We start from the raw sequence: 18,008 nt of genomic DNA, 5'->3' as shown, positions 1-18,008 counted from the left end.
AGGCACCTGCAGTGGGGGCGGTGTATCCCACGGGCGGAGCGCGCCATGGTGGACGGGGTTTCCCAGGGGAGGTGCCTGCCGTGGGGGCGGGGCTTTTCAGGGGAGGAGCCTGCAGTGGGGGCGGGGTTTCCAGGGGCGGGGCCGGCTGCCCATGGACGAGATTTCTCGGGGAGGGGCCTACATTAGAGGGTGCGGTTTCTCGGGGGAGGAGCCTACAGTGGGGGCGGGCTTTTACGACGGCGGGAGGAGGTGTCTGCAGCCGTTGGCCCAGGAGACTGGACGGCCATGGCGGAGCGAGGGGCCCATTTGACAGGCGGGCTGTTGGGGAACCCCGGCCGACCGTCCATCTTCGAGGTGGTGGCTCAGGACACGTTGATGTCGGCAGTCAGACCGGCAGCGCAACACGCGTGCAAGGTGAGGCTTGAATGCGTCCTGCGGGAGGGTGGGCACCGGGTCAGGGGCACAGCTGGCGCCAGTCTGAGGGCAAGAGGCCGAGCTAGGCCTTCCCCACTGGGTCGGTCCCCACTGTGGACTGGGAGTCGGGGTCTGATCACCCTCTTCAGGGAGCTGCTGATAACTTAAATCCCCTTCAATGATGAAGAGTAGACAAAGAGAAAGATCACCAGGCTTTCTGACCAACACTTACCCAAAAGGAGATTGTCTAATTTGCTTTTTTTGAGATATCTTGTTGCAGTATTTTCCTGAATGACCGTGCTTGCACTTTAAAGGTAACGTCATTGTTTGGAAGGTGTATTGCAACGCCTTGCCCACATGACGCAAGTGAAAATTAATTCTTGCTTTTGGCTATAGTTTGAATACAGTATAAAATTGCTCCCTGGCAGAGGCATTTTTTTTAGCTGCTGCTGGATTCTCCAGCTCGACCAAGGTGATACGAGGGTAGGGGAGTAAACTGAGCACCTTTGCAAATCCAGAATTATGATGTAAAAAGTAATGTTTATCCTTTTGGATTCCTTATTTTAAATGCTCCCACCAGTAACCATAAATACTTCTATGGAAATGTTATCTCCAGATGTAATCCAAATTTTAGTTAATTGCTCTCAAAAGGTTGTGCTCTCAGGAATAAGATTGTATACTGAATTACAGAAATAAAATGGTGTTGATTTGTAGGGTGTAGTCCCATGGGCACTAGTACATCATCCAATGACTATTCTTAATAGGAACATGTAAAACACAAGATGAAATAAAACCATGGTTCAATATCACTGGACAGGTAATCCAGAGACCCAGGATAATGCTGTGGGATCTGGGTTCAAATCCTACCAAGGCTGATGGTGCAATTTGAATTCAGTGAATACAAAACTAGAATTAAGTCTAATGATGACCATGAAGCCATTGTCAATTGTTGTAAAAACCCATCTGGTTCACTAATGTCCTTCAGGGAAGGAAATCTGCCATCCTTACCTGGTCTGGCCTATATGTGACTCCAACTCCACAGTAATGTGGTTGATTCGTAAATGCCAAGTGGATGATCCATCTCGGCCTCCTCCAGAGGTCCCTATCACAGATGCCAGTTTTCAACCAGTTAGATTCACTCCATGTGATATCAAGAAACAGCTGAAGGCACTGGAAACTGCAAAGGCTATGGGTCCTGATAATATTCCAGCAATAGTACTAAAGACTTGTACTCCAGGACCCCAAGCTAAGTTGTTCCAGTACAGCTACAGCACTGGCATCTTCCTGACAATGTGGAAAATTGTCCAGGTATGTCCTGTATAGAAAAAGCAGGGCAACTCCAACCCGGCCAATTACCATCCCATCAGTCTACTCTTGATCATCAATAGTGATGGAAGGGGTCATCAACAGCGCTATCAAATGGCATTTGTTCACAGATGCTCAGTTTGCATTCTGCAAGGGTCACTCAGTTCCTGATCTCATTACAGCCTTGGTTCAAACATGGACAATAGAGCTGAACTCCAGAGGTGAGGTGAGAGTGTCTGCCCTTGACATCAAGGCTGAGTTTCGCATCAAGGAGCACGAGCAAAAGTGGAGTCAATGGGAATTGGGAAAAAAACTCTCCACTGTTTGGAGTCATACCTAGCACCAAGTAAGATGGCTGTGGTTGTTGGAAGTCAACTATCTCATTACTACGACATCACTGCAGGAGTTCCTCAAGGTAGTGTCCTAGACCCAATCATCTTCAGCTGCTTCATCAATGACCTTCCTTCCATCATAAGGTCAGAGATGGGGATGTTTGCTGATGATTGCACAATGTTCAGCACCATTCGCAACTCCTCAAATACTGAAGTAGTTTATGTTCAAATGCAGCAAGACCTGGACAATATCCAGCCTTGGGCTGACAAGTAACATTCTCGCCACACAAGTGCCCAGGCAATGGCCATCTTCAACAGGAGGGAATCTAACCATTACCCCTTGACATTCAATGGCATTACCATCACTGAATCCCCCACTATCAACATCCTGGGGGTTACCATTGACCAGAAACTGAACTGGACTAACCATAAAAATATTGTAGCTACAAGAGCAGGTCAGAGGCTAGGAATCCTGTGGCAAGTAACTCACTTCCTGATTCCCCAAAGCCTGTCCATCGTCTACAAAGCACAAGCCAGGGGTGTGATGGAATATTCTCCCCTTGCCTGGATGAGTGCAGCTGCAACAACACTCAAGAAGCTTGACACCATCCAGGACAAAGCAACCTGCTTGTTTGGCACCCCATCCAAAAACATTCACTCCCTCCACCATCGACATACAGTGGTACAGTGTGTACCATCTACAAGATGCACTGCAGGAACTCACCAAGGGTCCTTTGACAGAACCCTCCAAACCCACGACTGCTACCATCTAGAAGGACAAGGGTAGCAGACACTTGGGAACACCACCACTTGGAAGCTTCCCTCCAAGTCACTCACCATCCTCACTTGGAAATATATTGCTGTTCCTTCATTGTTGCTTGGTCAAAATCCTGGAACTTCCTTTCTAACAGCAATGTGGGTGTACCTTTACCACATGGATTGCAGCGGCTCAAGGCAGCTTACCACCACCTTCTCAAAGGCAATTAGGGATGGGTAATAAATGCTGGCCTAGCCATCGAAGCCCACATTCCATGAATGAATAAAAAAAAGTTTGCCTTAAACCATCCTCGTAGTCACATGATATCACAATAATGAAATTGTTGATTAATGCTAGCAATCAATTTCTTGCAATTAATCTGCAACAGACTCAGAAATGTTTCAAGGAAAATTGCAGTGGTGGGAATCAAAGCTCACCCTTTTTCCCTCAAACAAGTTACCCTTCATATATGAGCCAAATTTGAGTGTTGCTGGACTTTTTAACTGGGGAGAGAGTATCACAGACCAGCCAGCCCTGCCCTCACCTAATGCTTGTATGTTATCCTGGCAGGAGATGGCGATAAGGGACAGTGTTGTCTTCTGATAATGAATGTTATGGTTGATGCTGGAAGCCAGGATGCTCGATTCAGTTAATACACTGCATTTTCACCCTAAGATTAAATGTTAATGTAATCATGACACAATTGGAAGATTTCAAAGTGGTTTGGCCTCAGTGAAAGTGTTTGCTGATGCTTCATTTGGGATGGAAATAATGAAAGATGTGTGCCATTTTTATAATGCTCATGCTGTACAGGCTAGTGAATTCTAACGTGATGTGCATCATTATATTGATTGCAAGCAAAAGATGTTTTTAAGATTATGAAGGCAATGGAAAAGCAGAGACAGACAAATTGTTCACCGTGGAGAAGGGAACACAAGATAACACACTAGAAAGTCAAGACTGAGAAGTGGGAAAGTGCAGACATTTTTACCAAAAGGGTAAATTTAGTTGTGGAGTAAGTTACCAGGGAATGCTATTGAAGTCAATAGTAAATGTGGGTTCCATAGACTACTGGGTGTTTCTGACAAGGAGAGCATGAGAGCTATGTTGTGAAGTCAGAAATAGAAGAGATGATCAATGTTAATAGAATTTTAAAATGCAGAAGCTGCTGTTCAGGCCACTACATCTGTGCAGGCTTTCATTCAGCCCCATTTCCATAATAAAAAGGGAAAGTGCTGGAAAAACTCAGTGGGCTCTGACAACTGTGGAGAGAGAAACAGAGTTAAAGTTTTGAATCCAACATGACTCTTCTTGGGAACAAATGAGTCCCAAAGAAGAGCAATATTCAACTCAAAACGTAAACTCTGTTTCTCTATCCACAGATGCTGCCAGACCCATTGAGTTTTTCCAGCACTTTCTGTTTTTATTTCAGATCTCCATCATCCACAGTATTTTGCTTTTACATAACCCCATTTCCATGCTCTTTCATCATTAACTTTCAAGTGATCCTTTTGAAATATGTGAAAATGCTTTTCTAGGAATGGACAAACCTTGCTTCTGGCTGACTAAGACTTTGGGGCAGGGTATAGTGATTTTACAGTAATGTATATTTCTCTTCAGGTGCTTGCAGAATCCAACCCTGGTCGCTATGGGTTTCTGTGGCGGTGCTTCGATGAAATCTATGTGCTGCTGGACCTCCTGCTTCAGCGTCACTATCTGTCCCGGACCAGTGCTTCCTTCTCTGAGAACTTTTACGGTTTGAAAAGAATTCCACTGGGTGGCGGCCGTGGACTATGGCGATTAGCCAGCCACGGGCTCCCGTGGGCCCAACACTGGAGATCCGTCTTGGTGATAATAGCTGTTCCATATATAAAAGTCAAATTAGACAAACTGTTTGCTAGGCTGCGAGAGGAGGATGACTATGCAATACATCTTCCAGAGTCCTCTTGGAAGCGTCTGTACAAGGCCTTCCTCGCGGCCTACCCCTTTGTGAACATGGGCTGGGAGGGGTGGTTCCTCATCTACCGCCTCTTGTACATCTTCGGAAAAACGCAGTTCCACTCACCGCTGCTGCGAATGGCAGGGGTCCGCTTGGGAAACCTGACCCCTGCAGATCTGCTGGACCTGAAGCAAAGATCCTCCTCTGTCAGCAACCCCTCACCTAGTGAAAGGTAAAAAAAAAAAGAGCTTAGAGGAGGTGAGGTATGGTTATCAGGAATCTAAATAATGAAGAAAGGTTACAGAAGTTGAGTGCACTCTTTGTTTGTCAAAGATAGTGGGATAACATATTGGAGGTGTCAAAATAGTGATGAGAATTGATAAGATGGATACTGACAAAAGGTTCACTTTGATAAAGGTTTCAAATACCAGGGAACACCAGATTAAAAATGAGGATAATAAGGGTAAAAAAAGAAGATTGGTGCTGAGAGTTACATGTTTGAAGATTCTTGATTGCTCCAAGCCTGAAATTAAGAACTCATTGTATTTGAGTTGGATCACAGGCAGCCGCATGAGCGTATGAGCCATGTCACATCATGGTGCAGAATATTGGAACAATACTTGCATGTATTCTAAACTACTCTCTCTCTTTCTCTGTAGTGCGATTGCAAAGCTGACCTCCTTCCTTGGTAAAGCACTGGGGGGTGTGGCAGTGTCCCTATCAACTGGTGTTTCCGTGGGTGTCTTTTTCCTGCAGTTTCTTGAGTGGTGGTACTCATCCGAAAACCAGGAGACAATTAAATCCCTCTCCTCCCTCCCAACTCCACCTCCACCAGTGCACTTTGACAAGCTACCAAACGAGTCTTTACCTAGACTGAAGACCATGTGTCCTTTGTGCAACAAGATTCGGACAAATGATACAGCATTGGCAACCTCTGGATATGTTTACTGTTACCGATGTGCTTACAGCTATGTAAAGTGCCACCAGCGATGTCCTGTGACAGGCTACCCTTCTGAACTGCAGCACCTAGTTAAACTTTATTCTCCAGAAGCATGAAGGCACCAGATCTGCCCATCTGAGCATACTTTTATTGATAATGTACTTTTTATAATATTCCCCAGCAGCTGTCAGACTCAGTGCAATGTCGTCTGCTAATTACTGCTGATGTACACGATGCAAGTTTCAACTGTGTTGATGTAATTATTTTTCCAATTTTCTCTCCTCTTAAATGTGCTAACCTGTATCATTCCTCATTCAAGTGGCCGTTCATTTATGAATCTTGACAGGAAATTCATCTATAAAGGCATTGGTACTGGTGCTTACACACATCCACCCTTTCTTGCACGAGTCATGAATGATGATCAAAAGGCCCGAGCTAGACTGCTAAAGCCTGTTTCAGCAATCTTGCAATCCTAGTTGAGATCAGCTAACACAGTACACACTGAGTCCTTCCTATTTGTGTGGTTTAGGACTACAATGAACAATACAAGGGGCCCCAGAACATCAGGGGAGCAGTTCATAAGTATTGCGAGGGGTGTGGACTTAGTACTATGGCAGGAGAAAAATGGAAACCTGTGTTTAGAGTTAGACATGATGTTCCATGATAATTATGAATCTTCGAATAGAATCTTATCATTCTCAAATTTAATTCATAAATGTTATTTATGATTTAACTGGTCTTTTGGCACAGTGGGTAGCGTTCCTGCCTCTGAACCAGAAGCTCTGTGTTCAAGTTCCACTCTAGGACTTGATGGCCAAGGAATGTATCTTCATAACATGGCCAAATAGGTTGAGTATCAACTTGTAGATCCTTCCAACACACTCCAATAGCAGGTGGTAAGAGTGGGAGAGATTCCTGGTCAGCCATGCGATGGAAAGAAATTGGACCCTCTACTATCACTATCCAAAGCTTCAGGCTACAACATGCATGTAAAAGTGTATATTACCACAGCAACTTGGACTCCTTCCGGGGCTGGTTGGCTCAGTTAGCTGGAAGGCCGGTATGGATCAGATTGGTGCCTACAGCATGGTGTTCAATCCAAGTTCTGGCTGGGTTTGGGACCTGCCTTCTTGCCCTTGTTGGAGGTCATGGCATTTTGGGTCGGGCCTGTCTTCGGGCAGAGAACTCGAGAAGAAAAAGAAGATTGATGATTTAATCATAAAAGGACAAGCAAATATACAGGTTTACCAGATCATTAATGACTGTAATATATAGCACTCGTTTATCGCCGTAGACTGTTTACAAATTTACATTGGAGGAAGTGCTCTAAAGATTAAAAAGATTTAACTTCTTCTGGATTAGATCAATTCATAAATTGTAGCAATGGCCTTTAACATTAATGCCCATAATCTGAATTGTTCTAGAAATGTATATTTTAGGAGTCTAGATAGATTAGATACTGTGCACTAAATCATTTTGATGTGTAAAATGTTTCTATAACATTTAACAAATTTTTAAAAAAATGTTTTATTGAAAACGATAATAAACTATACATCAGCTCAGTCAGTAAACCAGTTTTACATGGAAATTGTAAACCAAAGGTTTCAAAATCTAAACTGAAGAGAGCCTAGCCAGAAGTAGGAAGAAGAATGGTGAATGCTGTAAATCTAAAGGGAGAACAGAAAATATTGCAAATCTTAAGCAGATCAGAGTTCATCTTAAAGAAAGCAGCTCATGTCGTCAGTGAATCTAGAGTTTGGCCAAGTTATTGGAGTTCTAAACAAACATGGTAGTCATTGAGCTTTTCTGAAAACAAGTTGTTATCCCAAGGAATAGTTTATGGTAAGTTAGAGCCTATGCTGTTTTCAAATGCACAATCTTCTGGGATATGGTGTATGTCAAATGGTCAGGGAATTTAAAAGAAAGTGGGGGAGAGTGGTGTATTATCCCAAGTATAATTGAGTACACCTACAAAGTATATTTAACATTAAGTAAGCATTGGGTGACTTCATTCAAAAGTTAATTTCCATTCAGACTGGAGTCAGCACTCTTGTTGGTAGCATCATGTATTAAGAACCTGCAAATCTTCTGATATAGTTTTCCTCCTGGAGAATATTTTCTGAATGTTGCAAATCACTGTTTTTATTTATATTTCCTTTTAAGTATTTGTGTGATATGAAACGTGACAGCCATCCTGTTTAATGGACAGGGAGCGCATGTGTGCATTAAGTTTCTAATATTGCTAGAAGATCTTCCTTATATCAGATTGGTACCCGAGGAGGTAATACTACTTCACTGGGAATGTGTGATGCCAACAGTAATTGCATTCCTAGCATTTTGCACTTTAATAAGCACAAGATTTTGCTAATTAACTGGAGTATTTTCAGTTGTAGATGTTATGCCAGATATACCCTCTGTTATTCCCCCCTCATAAATGTAAGTGTATTTATTGGAATGATTCTACATTTGCAAATACTTAAAATTTCTTTAGTAACTAAATTAAAGATTTATGTTTTCAAACTGGAAAATTTTTGTATTGAAATATATACAGGCTGCTGTCATATTTGACTACTCCCAAAAATCAGGAAATACTAAACTACTAGTTGTTTGGTAATGCAGAATTTGAGTTTTGCTGAAAAAAGAGACGTTAAATCTTCTTGCCTTGCTCTCATCAGGACACTTCGCAAGAGTACCAATATATGGGGAAAATAACAATTTATATTATATGAGAAGAGAGTACTGGTTGGTTGGCAAGTGGACTCTAATTGATCAGAGGCATTGCCATTGAGAATGCATCAATTCATGGTGACTGACAGTTAACTGCCAAGCATTGTTTGAAATTTAAACCAGGTAGCTTGACCCTGATTGGTCAAGACATTGCCTTGAGGAATGAGTCAGTGAATGGCTGTTACTTATTTTGTTTAGCCAAAATAGGTACAATGTGCGCACATGTTCTTTCTGTCTGCAAGGAACAGGGCCCCGTGTTTTAATATATGTAGCTTCCAACTACATGGGCCACATTGCGGGCCCGACTGACAATCTTAAATTGGTGATTTGAGTTTTGCAAGCACAGGCTGGTTGGGTACGGTCTGTATCTTGCCCATTGAGAACAGCGGCTGGGACATGCTGTTTGATACAATCCACCAGTCTTTGGGATGAATGCCTACGTACCTAGCACCACACTGACATTGAAATTCATAAACCAAATTACTCATTTGTGTTATAGGCAGAATGTCTTTGGCTTGAGGGCAGCATCCTGTTAGTGGTGAATACTGCTCATGTTGCTATGGCATAGGAGCAGCATGAAACAGCTAGCTTCATCTGTTGCTCAAAGTTTTGAGATACCTTGCTCTTCCAGGGTAATCTGAGGTAGACTGGCACATTACAGGGCTGAAAATGATGGTCTTAGGCCCGTTCATGATATACAGCACAAAATGATCTGACCAGGGTAGCCATTATTCTGCAGGATGCGTATGATGCTCCCTATTTCAGCATCAAGCTTGCATGGTGAGCAAATGGCTCGGGCCCTATTTATAAGTTTGCTGATAAGACCAATCTTATAGCGTGTGGAACTGTAAGAATCCCAATGTGTATATTGACCAGTGTAGGCAGGCTTGTGGTTGATGGTGGTAGAGAACCTCTTTTTTTAGCACTAATGGCAACCTCTCACTCAGATGGCTTGTGAGCAAAACTAATAAAGCTTCAATATGTCTCTTCTTTCAGCAATACTCAAATACTAAACTGCTTATTCAATTATTTAGCCAGAAATTATCCAGCTTCCTCTTGCACTTGCTGGCAATCTTACTCCACTGTCTCTCCAGGCAGTCTGCTCCCTATTCTCCCAAGTAATTAAATCTAAACTGTCCACATTCTCTTTGTGACTTTGCGACCATGCTGCCTGGTTAGAGCTTGTGTTTGTGTCAAGCAGTTTTACTGTTCAGTTTATTGATATACTTTAAAGGCCTGAAAAATTTGAAAAGGTTTCCTGCATTTCTAGCTACATGAATTGTATTCAAACATTCAGAATAATGTGAAAAGAATGTGCTCCTAAAAGTCTAATTCTCAAGCTCCTATTTCATTATGCGATGTTAATAAAGCCAGAGCAATTTCCTCTTGCAGCAGTTCAGACAATAACACTTTGTGGAGTCTTTAAGTGAGAGATAACAGTGCACTGGGAGTTTGAGGTTGAAGGGGAATGAGTTAACGTAGATAAAATGTCTAAAGTTTGAGTAGGTTATAGATATCACGAGTTCATTCAGCAATTCCATCACACCTTCAAACAAGCGTCCAAATGCTTTTTTCCTTACACTGCTATTTATGTCTATGTTGGGGAATGGAGCACATCTACTTTGAGCATGAATCATTTCTAGGTCAAGCGTTAAGTTTCCTGTACTTTGCTTCAATGTAGTTTAATTCAAACATCCTGTGCTAGCATTTTTTCAGTTTCTCCCACTGGCTATCTGAGAGAGAGGTTGTCATTTGTGCTACAAAAGGGATGCTTTTGTACTGTGGACCCACAGCTACGTCCAAACTAATTTGAATTAGGATCTTTTAGAGCTGACACAGAGGACAGACTTGTATCCCATTAGTCTGGGTTGAATTCAGGCTCCATTATACATTGGAGCTATCTCCCCACTCTTATCTCTTGTTGACAATTTAAAAAAAAGACTCCATGTGTCTCCTTTAAGTAGGATGGGGTGCCAAGAGACTACTTCAAAAGACAGAAAACATTATGCTTTTGGACTTAGTTAAACCAAATGGACAAATTTATTTACAGTAGGAAATTATTGCTCAGAAGCAGAAGAAATCATAAACACCCAGCAATGTAATACTTCACTTATATGATACTTAAACCAGGCTTGCCCAGCCTTTTCATGCGAGGGGCCACATTTCAATTTTTTTCTCACTGAAGGGGCCAATGAGTAAATTTCAGAAAAATAAGGTTTGGTGCAACATTAAACATGAATCTCAATAAAATGTTGAGGCATGAGGAAAAGAGCTTGCTAATTAAATAATAAAGCAATGTCAGAGCAATAAATTGATTTTGAAAAAAAGTAATAATGACCATTTGCGTGCAAGAGGGTCAAATTGTGTTCGTTTGGCTCACTTCCAGTCTCAGGGTGCTTACTCTCTCATCCTTACCCTCACCCAATATGTGAGTTGGTGCGAGTGTGTTGGTGCGTGAGGGTGAGTGCGAACCCTGAGACTGGGAATGAACCAGACACATTCAAACTCGCACAACACGCCTCTCGCGCACTCACAGATGCGTGCGCACACACCCCACTAGGAGCCACTCACCTCCCTACCAGCAGCTACCCTCTCCCACCAGCAAACATTCTTATCTCTCACCCCACCACCAGACATTCTATACCAGCAGCCACTCTCCCCCACCAGCAGTCAGTCTTTCCCAAACCCACCAGCTGACACTCTTCACCCCTACACCACCAACAGTCACTATCTCCTCTTTCGGCATCCACTCTTGACTCTTTCCCACACCCTGAAAACCTTCCTCCCTCCCCAACATACTGCTGGCATCACGCCATTTTTTCAGGCCTCAGACTGATGGATGTTGCTTCTCCAGAGACTGGTTTTCTCCCATTTTTGCTGCTGAAAGGCTCACTAGCAAACGCAGGAGAGAAATAGTCTGTGATTGGAGGAGCAGAAACTCGCAGAATCGTCAAATTTACTGACTGTCATTTTAAACGTGGAGTCTGCTGGCCAGATAGAAAGGCCTGGTGGCCTATATAGTGACCTGCGGGCCACAGGTTGGACAAGTCTGACTTTAACCATTCTGAATATAATAGTTAAACCAGCAGTATAATAGTTTGTTTATATAATACTTAAACTAATGCTTAAACCATTCTGAAGAGATAAGGGCCTACGATCTTAGCAGCATTTTCCCAGAATAATTAAACCAAGTTCCTGATATGTGGCAGCGACCGTCCAGAGACTCCTTTCCTTCATCCCAAAGAAGAAACGAACAGGGAACCAAAGACCTCAGAACTACTGTCCAGTTATAGGCCTGTCTTCCTTTGAAGAACAAACATATTATATTAATACAAGAAAGCATATGTAATGGGGTGGCCAGTAGCGGGTTGCAAACCTGTTGTTAGTTGAATAGGGCTTTGCCACGGCTGTTTGGCATTCTGCTTCCAAACTTCCCAAACATTCGGAGGTGGGCTAGATGATGCACTGAATCTGTGGATGGATTTCTACTTGGAGTGGCTGAACTGTACATGGTTGCTGAAGCCACAGGAATGGAAAGGAGACCTGGAAAGACTGTACCCCTCCTAAGGCTGCCAGGTCTAGGACTGTTTCTTAGAGGTCCTGCTGTGAGATCCGAGGGACTGAAGTGAGGTGATGTTTGCCGAGGACAAGAGGAAGAGGACCGGCCTGTTTGACCAGGCGGATTTGGATGGAAGCAACTGAGGAAGTCAGCAACAGGAGTGTGGTCCCCTGAACCTGGAGACAGTACAGCAGAAGTACAAGGAGTTGGGAGGTGAGTGACTTAACAATTTCAAGCTCAGCGGTAAACTGAGGTGATGGATGGGTGTCAATCGGTCTGCTTTGTTCTGGATTGTCTTGGGCTTCTTGAGAGTTGTTGGAGCTGCACTCATCCAGTCAAGTGGAGAGCATTCCATCACACTCCTGACTTGTGCTTTGTGGCTGGTGGACGGCCTTTGGGGGGGTTAGGAGATGAGTTACTCGCCGCAGGCTTCCTGCCCTCTGACTTGCTCTTGTAGCCACAGTATGTGGCTGGTCCAATTAAGTTTATTTCCGGTTAACCGATGTCAGCAATGACCTGTCGTGAAAGCCTGAGCCCCCTGAGGCACAGATGCTCACACGTCAGATCCTCTGTCTATGGACCCTGTAATGGTGATCTCTGTGTCCACTTCCTCTGACATGCGGAGCAGCACGTTGTTGAGGAGAAGGCAGCGGATGCTGCTGTTGGTGTTGCTGCTCTTGTTCCTCATCAGAGGTGCAAGGTGGAGCTGCATAAACTGTTTCCAAACTGCTTACATGCCACAGTGAAGGCTAACAGCAGGGTAGCGCAGATCAATGTGAGTGAAATTCAAAATAGGTGAACTGACTTCCAAGAAATGGGAAGTCCCCTGTCAAGCATTAAGAGCAGACTCTTAGAAGAAGTGCTGTGAGCAGTAGCCTCTCATTGGCATGACTGTAGGCCTTCAATTTTGCTGTTTGAAGTCTTCCCAGTTTCATTAAAGAATCACTTCTTGCTCTGCTCTTGCCTTGGTGACCCTGGTGAGATGCAGAGAGCTTGGGGAACCCATGTGTTGGATGTTAAAGCCAGAATGAAAGGTTAAATTCAAAATTAATTACCTGTTTGCATATTTTAATGACTTTCTCAGCAGCTGCAAGGGGTTTCCCTGCCCACCTGCAAACCCACCTGAGTTAAAATCAGGAGTGGACAGGAGGGTTCCCAACCCAACACCACTTTTTGGAGATTTAATCTTGCACCCACACCCTTGCCCAGCTTCCCTTGGCAGTTAATATTCTGCCCATTCCTTCTCAAGTGTCACAATATCTGGATATTAATCTCCCTCAGTTGTGTAGATCTGTTGTGATCTTCATTGCTGCTTGAGGTAGTTGCTTGGGACCTCACGAGGCCTGAAACAGCACAAATTGGAATTCTGGTGCAAGATTACTTTGGTGATTCAGCAATAAAAGATAACTCGGCTAGCTACCCACATAAAGCAACATTTCACTAACTTTCATCTCTATAGCACTTCTCACATAGTAAACAACAGTAAGGAGGAAAAAACTAGCTGCTGGGAGAGGAAACAGATTGGAGAGTGATAATGTGGCTGACGATAAGCAAAATTAAAGACCAGGCATCTGACACATTCTTTGCATAGAAAGGAAGGAAGGACAAGGTGTGGGGAGCTTAACAAGAAATCCAAAAAGCAGGAGCATGGTGCCAATCAATTCTCATCGATGAGTAGTGGGAGAAAGGGACAGGAAGAAGTTCCATTTTAAGAGTTGCAAAGAGTTGGTGCAAGGTCATAAGCAGGAGGGGAATTGAGTGGGAAGAAGACAGGGTATTTGAAAGCTTTGATGAGAATTTTGAAGCCATCTTGCTGGGCATGTAGAGCCAATGAGTATTGAGGAAGATGGGGTGATGAGATGCTTGGGCCCTGTGCAGGTGAAAACATGCGACGTAGTATTTTAGAAGAGTTTAGGTTTATGAAGCATTGTGACAGTGACATTAGCTAAAAGACCTATGGAGTACTTACTCTTCTGTGTAATGAAGACATAGACTAGTGGTTTTGTGGGAGTGGGAGAGTGGAAACAGACGATATTCAGAGATGGACAAAACACAGTTTAAGTAACAGTACATGTGAGTGGGAAGCAGATGGGGTGAGGAGTGTTTTTTTGGATGAAACAGTTAAGAAATGTTCTGCATCTTGTACAACTTGAAGTGGCAGTTGGTGAAATTGACATTGAAATTAAGCCTAAGGTATAAATTGCAGACAGGAACCAATGAATTTTGCATTTTGCTGATGAAAATTTTGGCTTATTCAAGTGTTGATGATGAACAGACTATTAGAGAGCATAGTACCTTTGGATCAATGCACTAGTTAGATAAGTAGTATTTGGCTGGTGGAAGATGTCCTATGCTTATGGATGAGAGTATCATGGTGAAGTGAAAAAAACTACTGAAGATGACATGGTGCCTGTGTTTTAATGGCAATGAATGGTGATTGCAGAAGAGAAACTTTGAATGAAGTGGAATAGTTGAGAATTGAAGGATGAGCAGTGACAGAGAGCCATAATTGCAGTCACAGAATGTCATTCACAACTTTGACCAGGTGTGGTCTCAATACTCTGGGTAAGTGCAAACCAGATCAGTGGGTCTCAGATAAGGAATTTTAAGGCATGTTGTAGTCTCCAATAAATTAGCATCACTTGCAATGATGTCACCAAAAGTATACAGCTCAAGTGATTGGAGGTTCAGATGTTTCAGAACAGCTTATCCCAGAAATCAAGACAAAGACATCATTTAAAATTGCAACCTGAAGCCAATTATGGTCAGAGAACATACAGTTACATTTCATAATGTAAATTATAGAGCAGAATTTTCCAGTCCGGGAGTGAGTCCCGTAGTGGGAGCAGAAACTGGGAGTGTTTCCCCCTGCTGAGGCCGGTGGGAATTCGTGCCATATCATGTGAGGCTGGTCTCATTGATTGTGCAGTCAGAGGTTTCCTGACTTTTTTCACGGCAGGGCAGACTAGATAGCACGCCCTCTTATCTGAGCGCCATATTTAAAAGGCGCCCTGAAATCACTTACCCATCTTTGATGGAGGAGATGGCCTGCTGATCACAGGGACCTCAGGCCCCCAGATTCAGTGTTGCTTCCTTGGAAGCCCTTCTCAATGCGGTGGAGGCCAGGAGGGCCATCCTCTACTCAGAGGATGGAAAGAGAGGCCAAGCCAGTCACCAAGACCAGGAGGAAGTCTCCAAGGACATCAGTGCTCAGGGCCTGCAATGCCCCAAACGAATGAATGACCTCATCTGCTCTGCCAGGGTAAGTGAACCCTCAACTGCTCACATTCACCTCAATGAATGGTAGAGGGGACATGGGCCTCAGTGGCAAGGGCACCATCTGTGCAGCCCATGCATAGAGCTACTCAACATTATATGGTGATGATTGCTCATAGCCTCACTGTAGTCCATCTAGTCTGCAGGTGGAGAGGCCGCTGTGGGTCCCTGACCCTTCCACACACACAGCTCAGATGTTGTCTGGGTCAGGGGGGTTTGGGTGGGGAGGAAGGGATTTAGGCGTTGAGGGCACCAGCAACCAACGCTAATTACATGCCTCTGTGAGCCCTACCCTTCTATCTGCATGGGCTCACCACTCGAGGGTGATGCTGCCCCAGAACCCTTGTGGACAACCTACAGTGGATCAAGCACAGGGCACACAATCCAGTGGGTTATTTGTAAGACTGGAAACGTGAGAAAGATACATGAAACCCAATTGCCTTCAACCCCATATTTTCTCTTTGCATAGTTAAAATTGAGGCTCAATGGGAGAGCGAGAAGAAGATTGGATGGGGCTGGCCTGACCTTAAGAACCTCAGTGACTTTGAGGAGCGGGCAGCCCAGATGGCTGGGGAGGAACTGGATTGAGCCTGTGGTAATGGCGAGGTCGGCGGGCGGCCTCCGTCCAGTAAGGATCCATGCATGTCACATAGAAACCTAAGGCTCATGTGTTCCTCCTTGGCGGAGGCAGCTATACAGTCACTTGTTCTCTCCTCTCTCACTTACAGGGGCCAGCAGGAAGAAGGCAAGGGAACAAGAGGAGACTAGCGGTTCATCCAGCCCACAGGCGACCCATATACTACTTCTCCAACTATGCAAATCATGAGTTGCTTTTTGGTTCACTTGACTTTTCTCCACCTTCCCCTCCAAATTAGGAAGTATCAGGCTCAGTCTTGTTCGAAGACAGCGCCTCATCAGTAACTCTGCAGGTGTTGCTCCTGTCGTAGTGTGGGGGGTTGTCCTGTAGTGAAATAGGAAACGAGAAGTTTTAGTTTCCAATGATTTACCTGCAAACTTTGTCATTCTCACCTTTTATTGTCTTTTCAGAACCTTCTTCCTTTTTGCCTTCATCTTTCTACCACAGTTTAGTCTCGGCCACCTCTGACGTTACTGTCGGCTAGACTTCTCTCAGGTGAAATATCAACTTGTCTTAGAGTCAGTCGGGGTACTCAGGCACCCAAAGGGAGGAGAAGCAGCTGTTGGACACCCCTGGAACTTCCACTCAGGACTCTGAGGGCATCTGGCCCTTATGAATCCCTCTTGCCTGAGAATCCTTTAACTTCGTCCAGTTGTTGAGTTGATTTTCCGGGCAACTTTTTTGGGTGGACACATTTAACTTTATTTACAAGACTGCAGCAGCAACTACATGTGTGCATCAAATTCTTTAACTAAAGAACCCCCTCCTAGAGTTCCCTGCTCTGCTAACCCGTTGGTTTACACGGATCATGTGAATAACAACACAGGATTATTCTTAAAGCTACAGACCTACGTTTATCAGAACTATAATTATTACATTCCTCCCCCTTTAACTTTTCTGTACATTTTGTATTTACCAGTATATTTATCTCATGACATTACAATATTTACATAGGTCATGAAATTACAAGTTCAGTCTTTCAAGTGGGTTTCTGATCTGTGTGGAACGTTGCAGCTTCCACAACTTCAAATTCTTTTGTAGGAAACACATTCTCTGGAACCGCATTAACATCAGGTACCTTATTAGACACATACAGTTCAGTGTCTTCCACTCCGACAGAGACATTGGGCATGTCTGTCCTTGGTTGAGCAACCTCAACAGGAACCACTGGTTCAGCCATGGTTACAGGCGGAACATCATTTTGTTGGGGTATATCCCTTTTTCTTAAATGATCCACATGCTTATGGGTGATCTGGCCCTCCACTTCCACGTGGTACGACAATGGTCCGGCCACAGAGCTTACATTACCAGCTAACCACTTCGGTCGTCCGCCAAAGTTCTTTACATATACTGCTTCTCCAACTACGCAAATCATGAGTTGCTTTTTGGTTCACTTGACTTTTCTCCACCTTCCCCTCCAAATTGGGAAGTATCAGGCTCAGTCTTGTTCGAAGACAGCGCCTCATCAGTAACTCTGCAAGTGTTGCTCCTGTCGTAGTGTGGGGGGTTGTCCTGTCGTGAAATAGGAAACGAGAAGTTTTAGTTTCCAACGATTCACCTGTAAACTTTGTCATTCTCACCTTTTATTGTCTTTTCAGAACCTTCTTCCTTTTTGCCTTCATCTTTCTACCACAGAGTTTAGTCTCGGCCGCCTCGTTGATTTTACTGTCGGCTAGACTTCTCTCAGGTGAAATCTCAACTTGTCTTAGTTTGGTAGTTGAGCTACCCATGATTTCATTATCTGCTTGCATCTTGGAAAGTTCTATGACTGTTGTTTACAAGGCCTCTTTAGTTTCATTCAGCTGATTCTTCAGCTCTCCTGTCTCCTTGCATCTGTTGGCCTCCTTCTGGAACCTTGAAAATTGCTGCATCTTCTCTGCCAACTGGTTCTTCAGTTTATTCAGAGTGATGTTAAATTCTTCCTGTTTCTTTTTGTAATTTTTCACAGGCACAAACTTTGTCCTGAGGGATCCTGGTAGTGTGTGAAGGTCTTTCAACAGGTTTTGTCTTTCTTTGCGAAGGTCACTCGTTTCCTCTGGAATTCTGGAATTCAGCAGAGTCTCCTTGGGATTCTTCTGCTGTTCTTCAATGCCGTTGTTTAAAACAGTCTTCATTTCTTCAG

General features: G+C 43.9%; 1 protein-coding gene across 1 annotated transcript; it reads left to right on the top strand.

Moving 5' to 3' along the window:
* The first annotated feature begins 239 nt into the window (after positions 1-239).
* pex12 (peroxisomal biogenesis factor 12) lies at positions 240-9,779 on the top strand. Its single transcript, XM_041198295.1, has 3 exons — positions 240-414; positions 4,429-4,979; positions 5,407-9,779. The coding sequence occupies exons 1-3, from the start codon at positions 286-288 to the stop codon at positions 5,801-5,803; spliced, it is 1,077 nt and encodes a 358-aa protein (XP_041054229.1). The 5' UTR covers positions 240-285; the 3' UTR covers positions 5,804-9,779.
* Positions 9,780-18,008: the final 8,229 nt, after the last annotated feature.

Source organism: Carcharodon carcharias, chromosome 10, assembly GCF_017639515.1.
Source record: "Carcharodon carcharias isolate sCarCar2 chromosome 10, sCarCar2.pri, whole genome shotgun sequence".
NCBI classification, from domain to species: domain Eukaryota; kingdom Metazoa; phylum Chordata; class Chondrichthyes; order Lamniformes; family Lamnidae; genus Carcharodon; species Carcharodon carcharias.
Note: the sequence above shows the minus strand (reverse complement) of the source record. Positions and strands in the feature narration are given on the sequence as shown.

Excerpts from the sequence above, each read along its gene's own strand:
- pex12 (XM_041198295.1), top strand. The coding sequence starts at position 286 with ATGGCGGAGCGAGGGGCCCATTTGACAGGCGGGCTGTTGGGGAACCCC. Across the intron at positions 415-4,428 it reads CAGCGCAACACGCGTGCAAG|GTGCTTGCAGAATCCAACCC; the intron begins GTGAGGCTTGAA and ends ATTTCTCTTCAG. Across the intron at positions 4,980-5,406 it reads AACCCCTCACCTAGTGAAAG|TGCGATTGCAAAGCTGACCT; the intron begins GTAAAAAAAAAA and ends CTTTCTCTGTAG.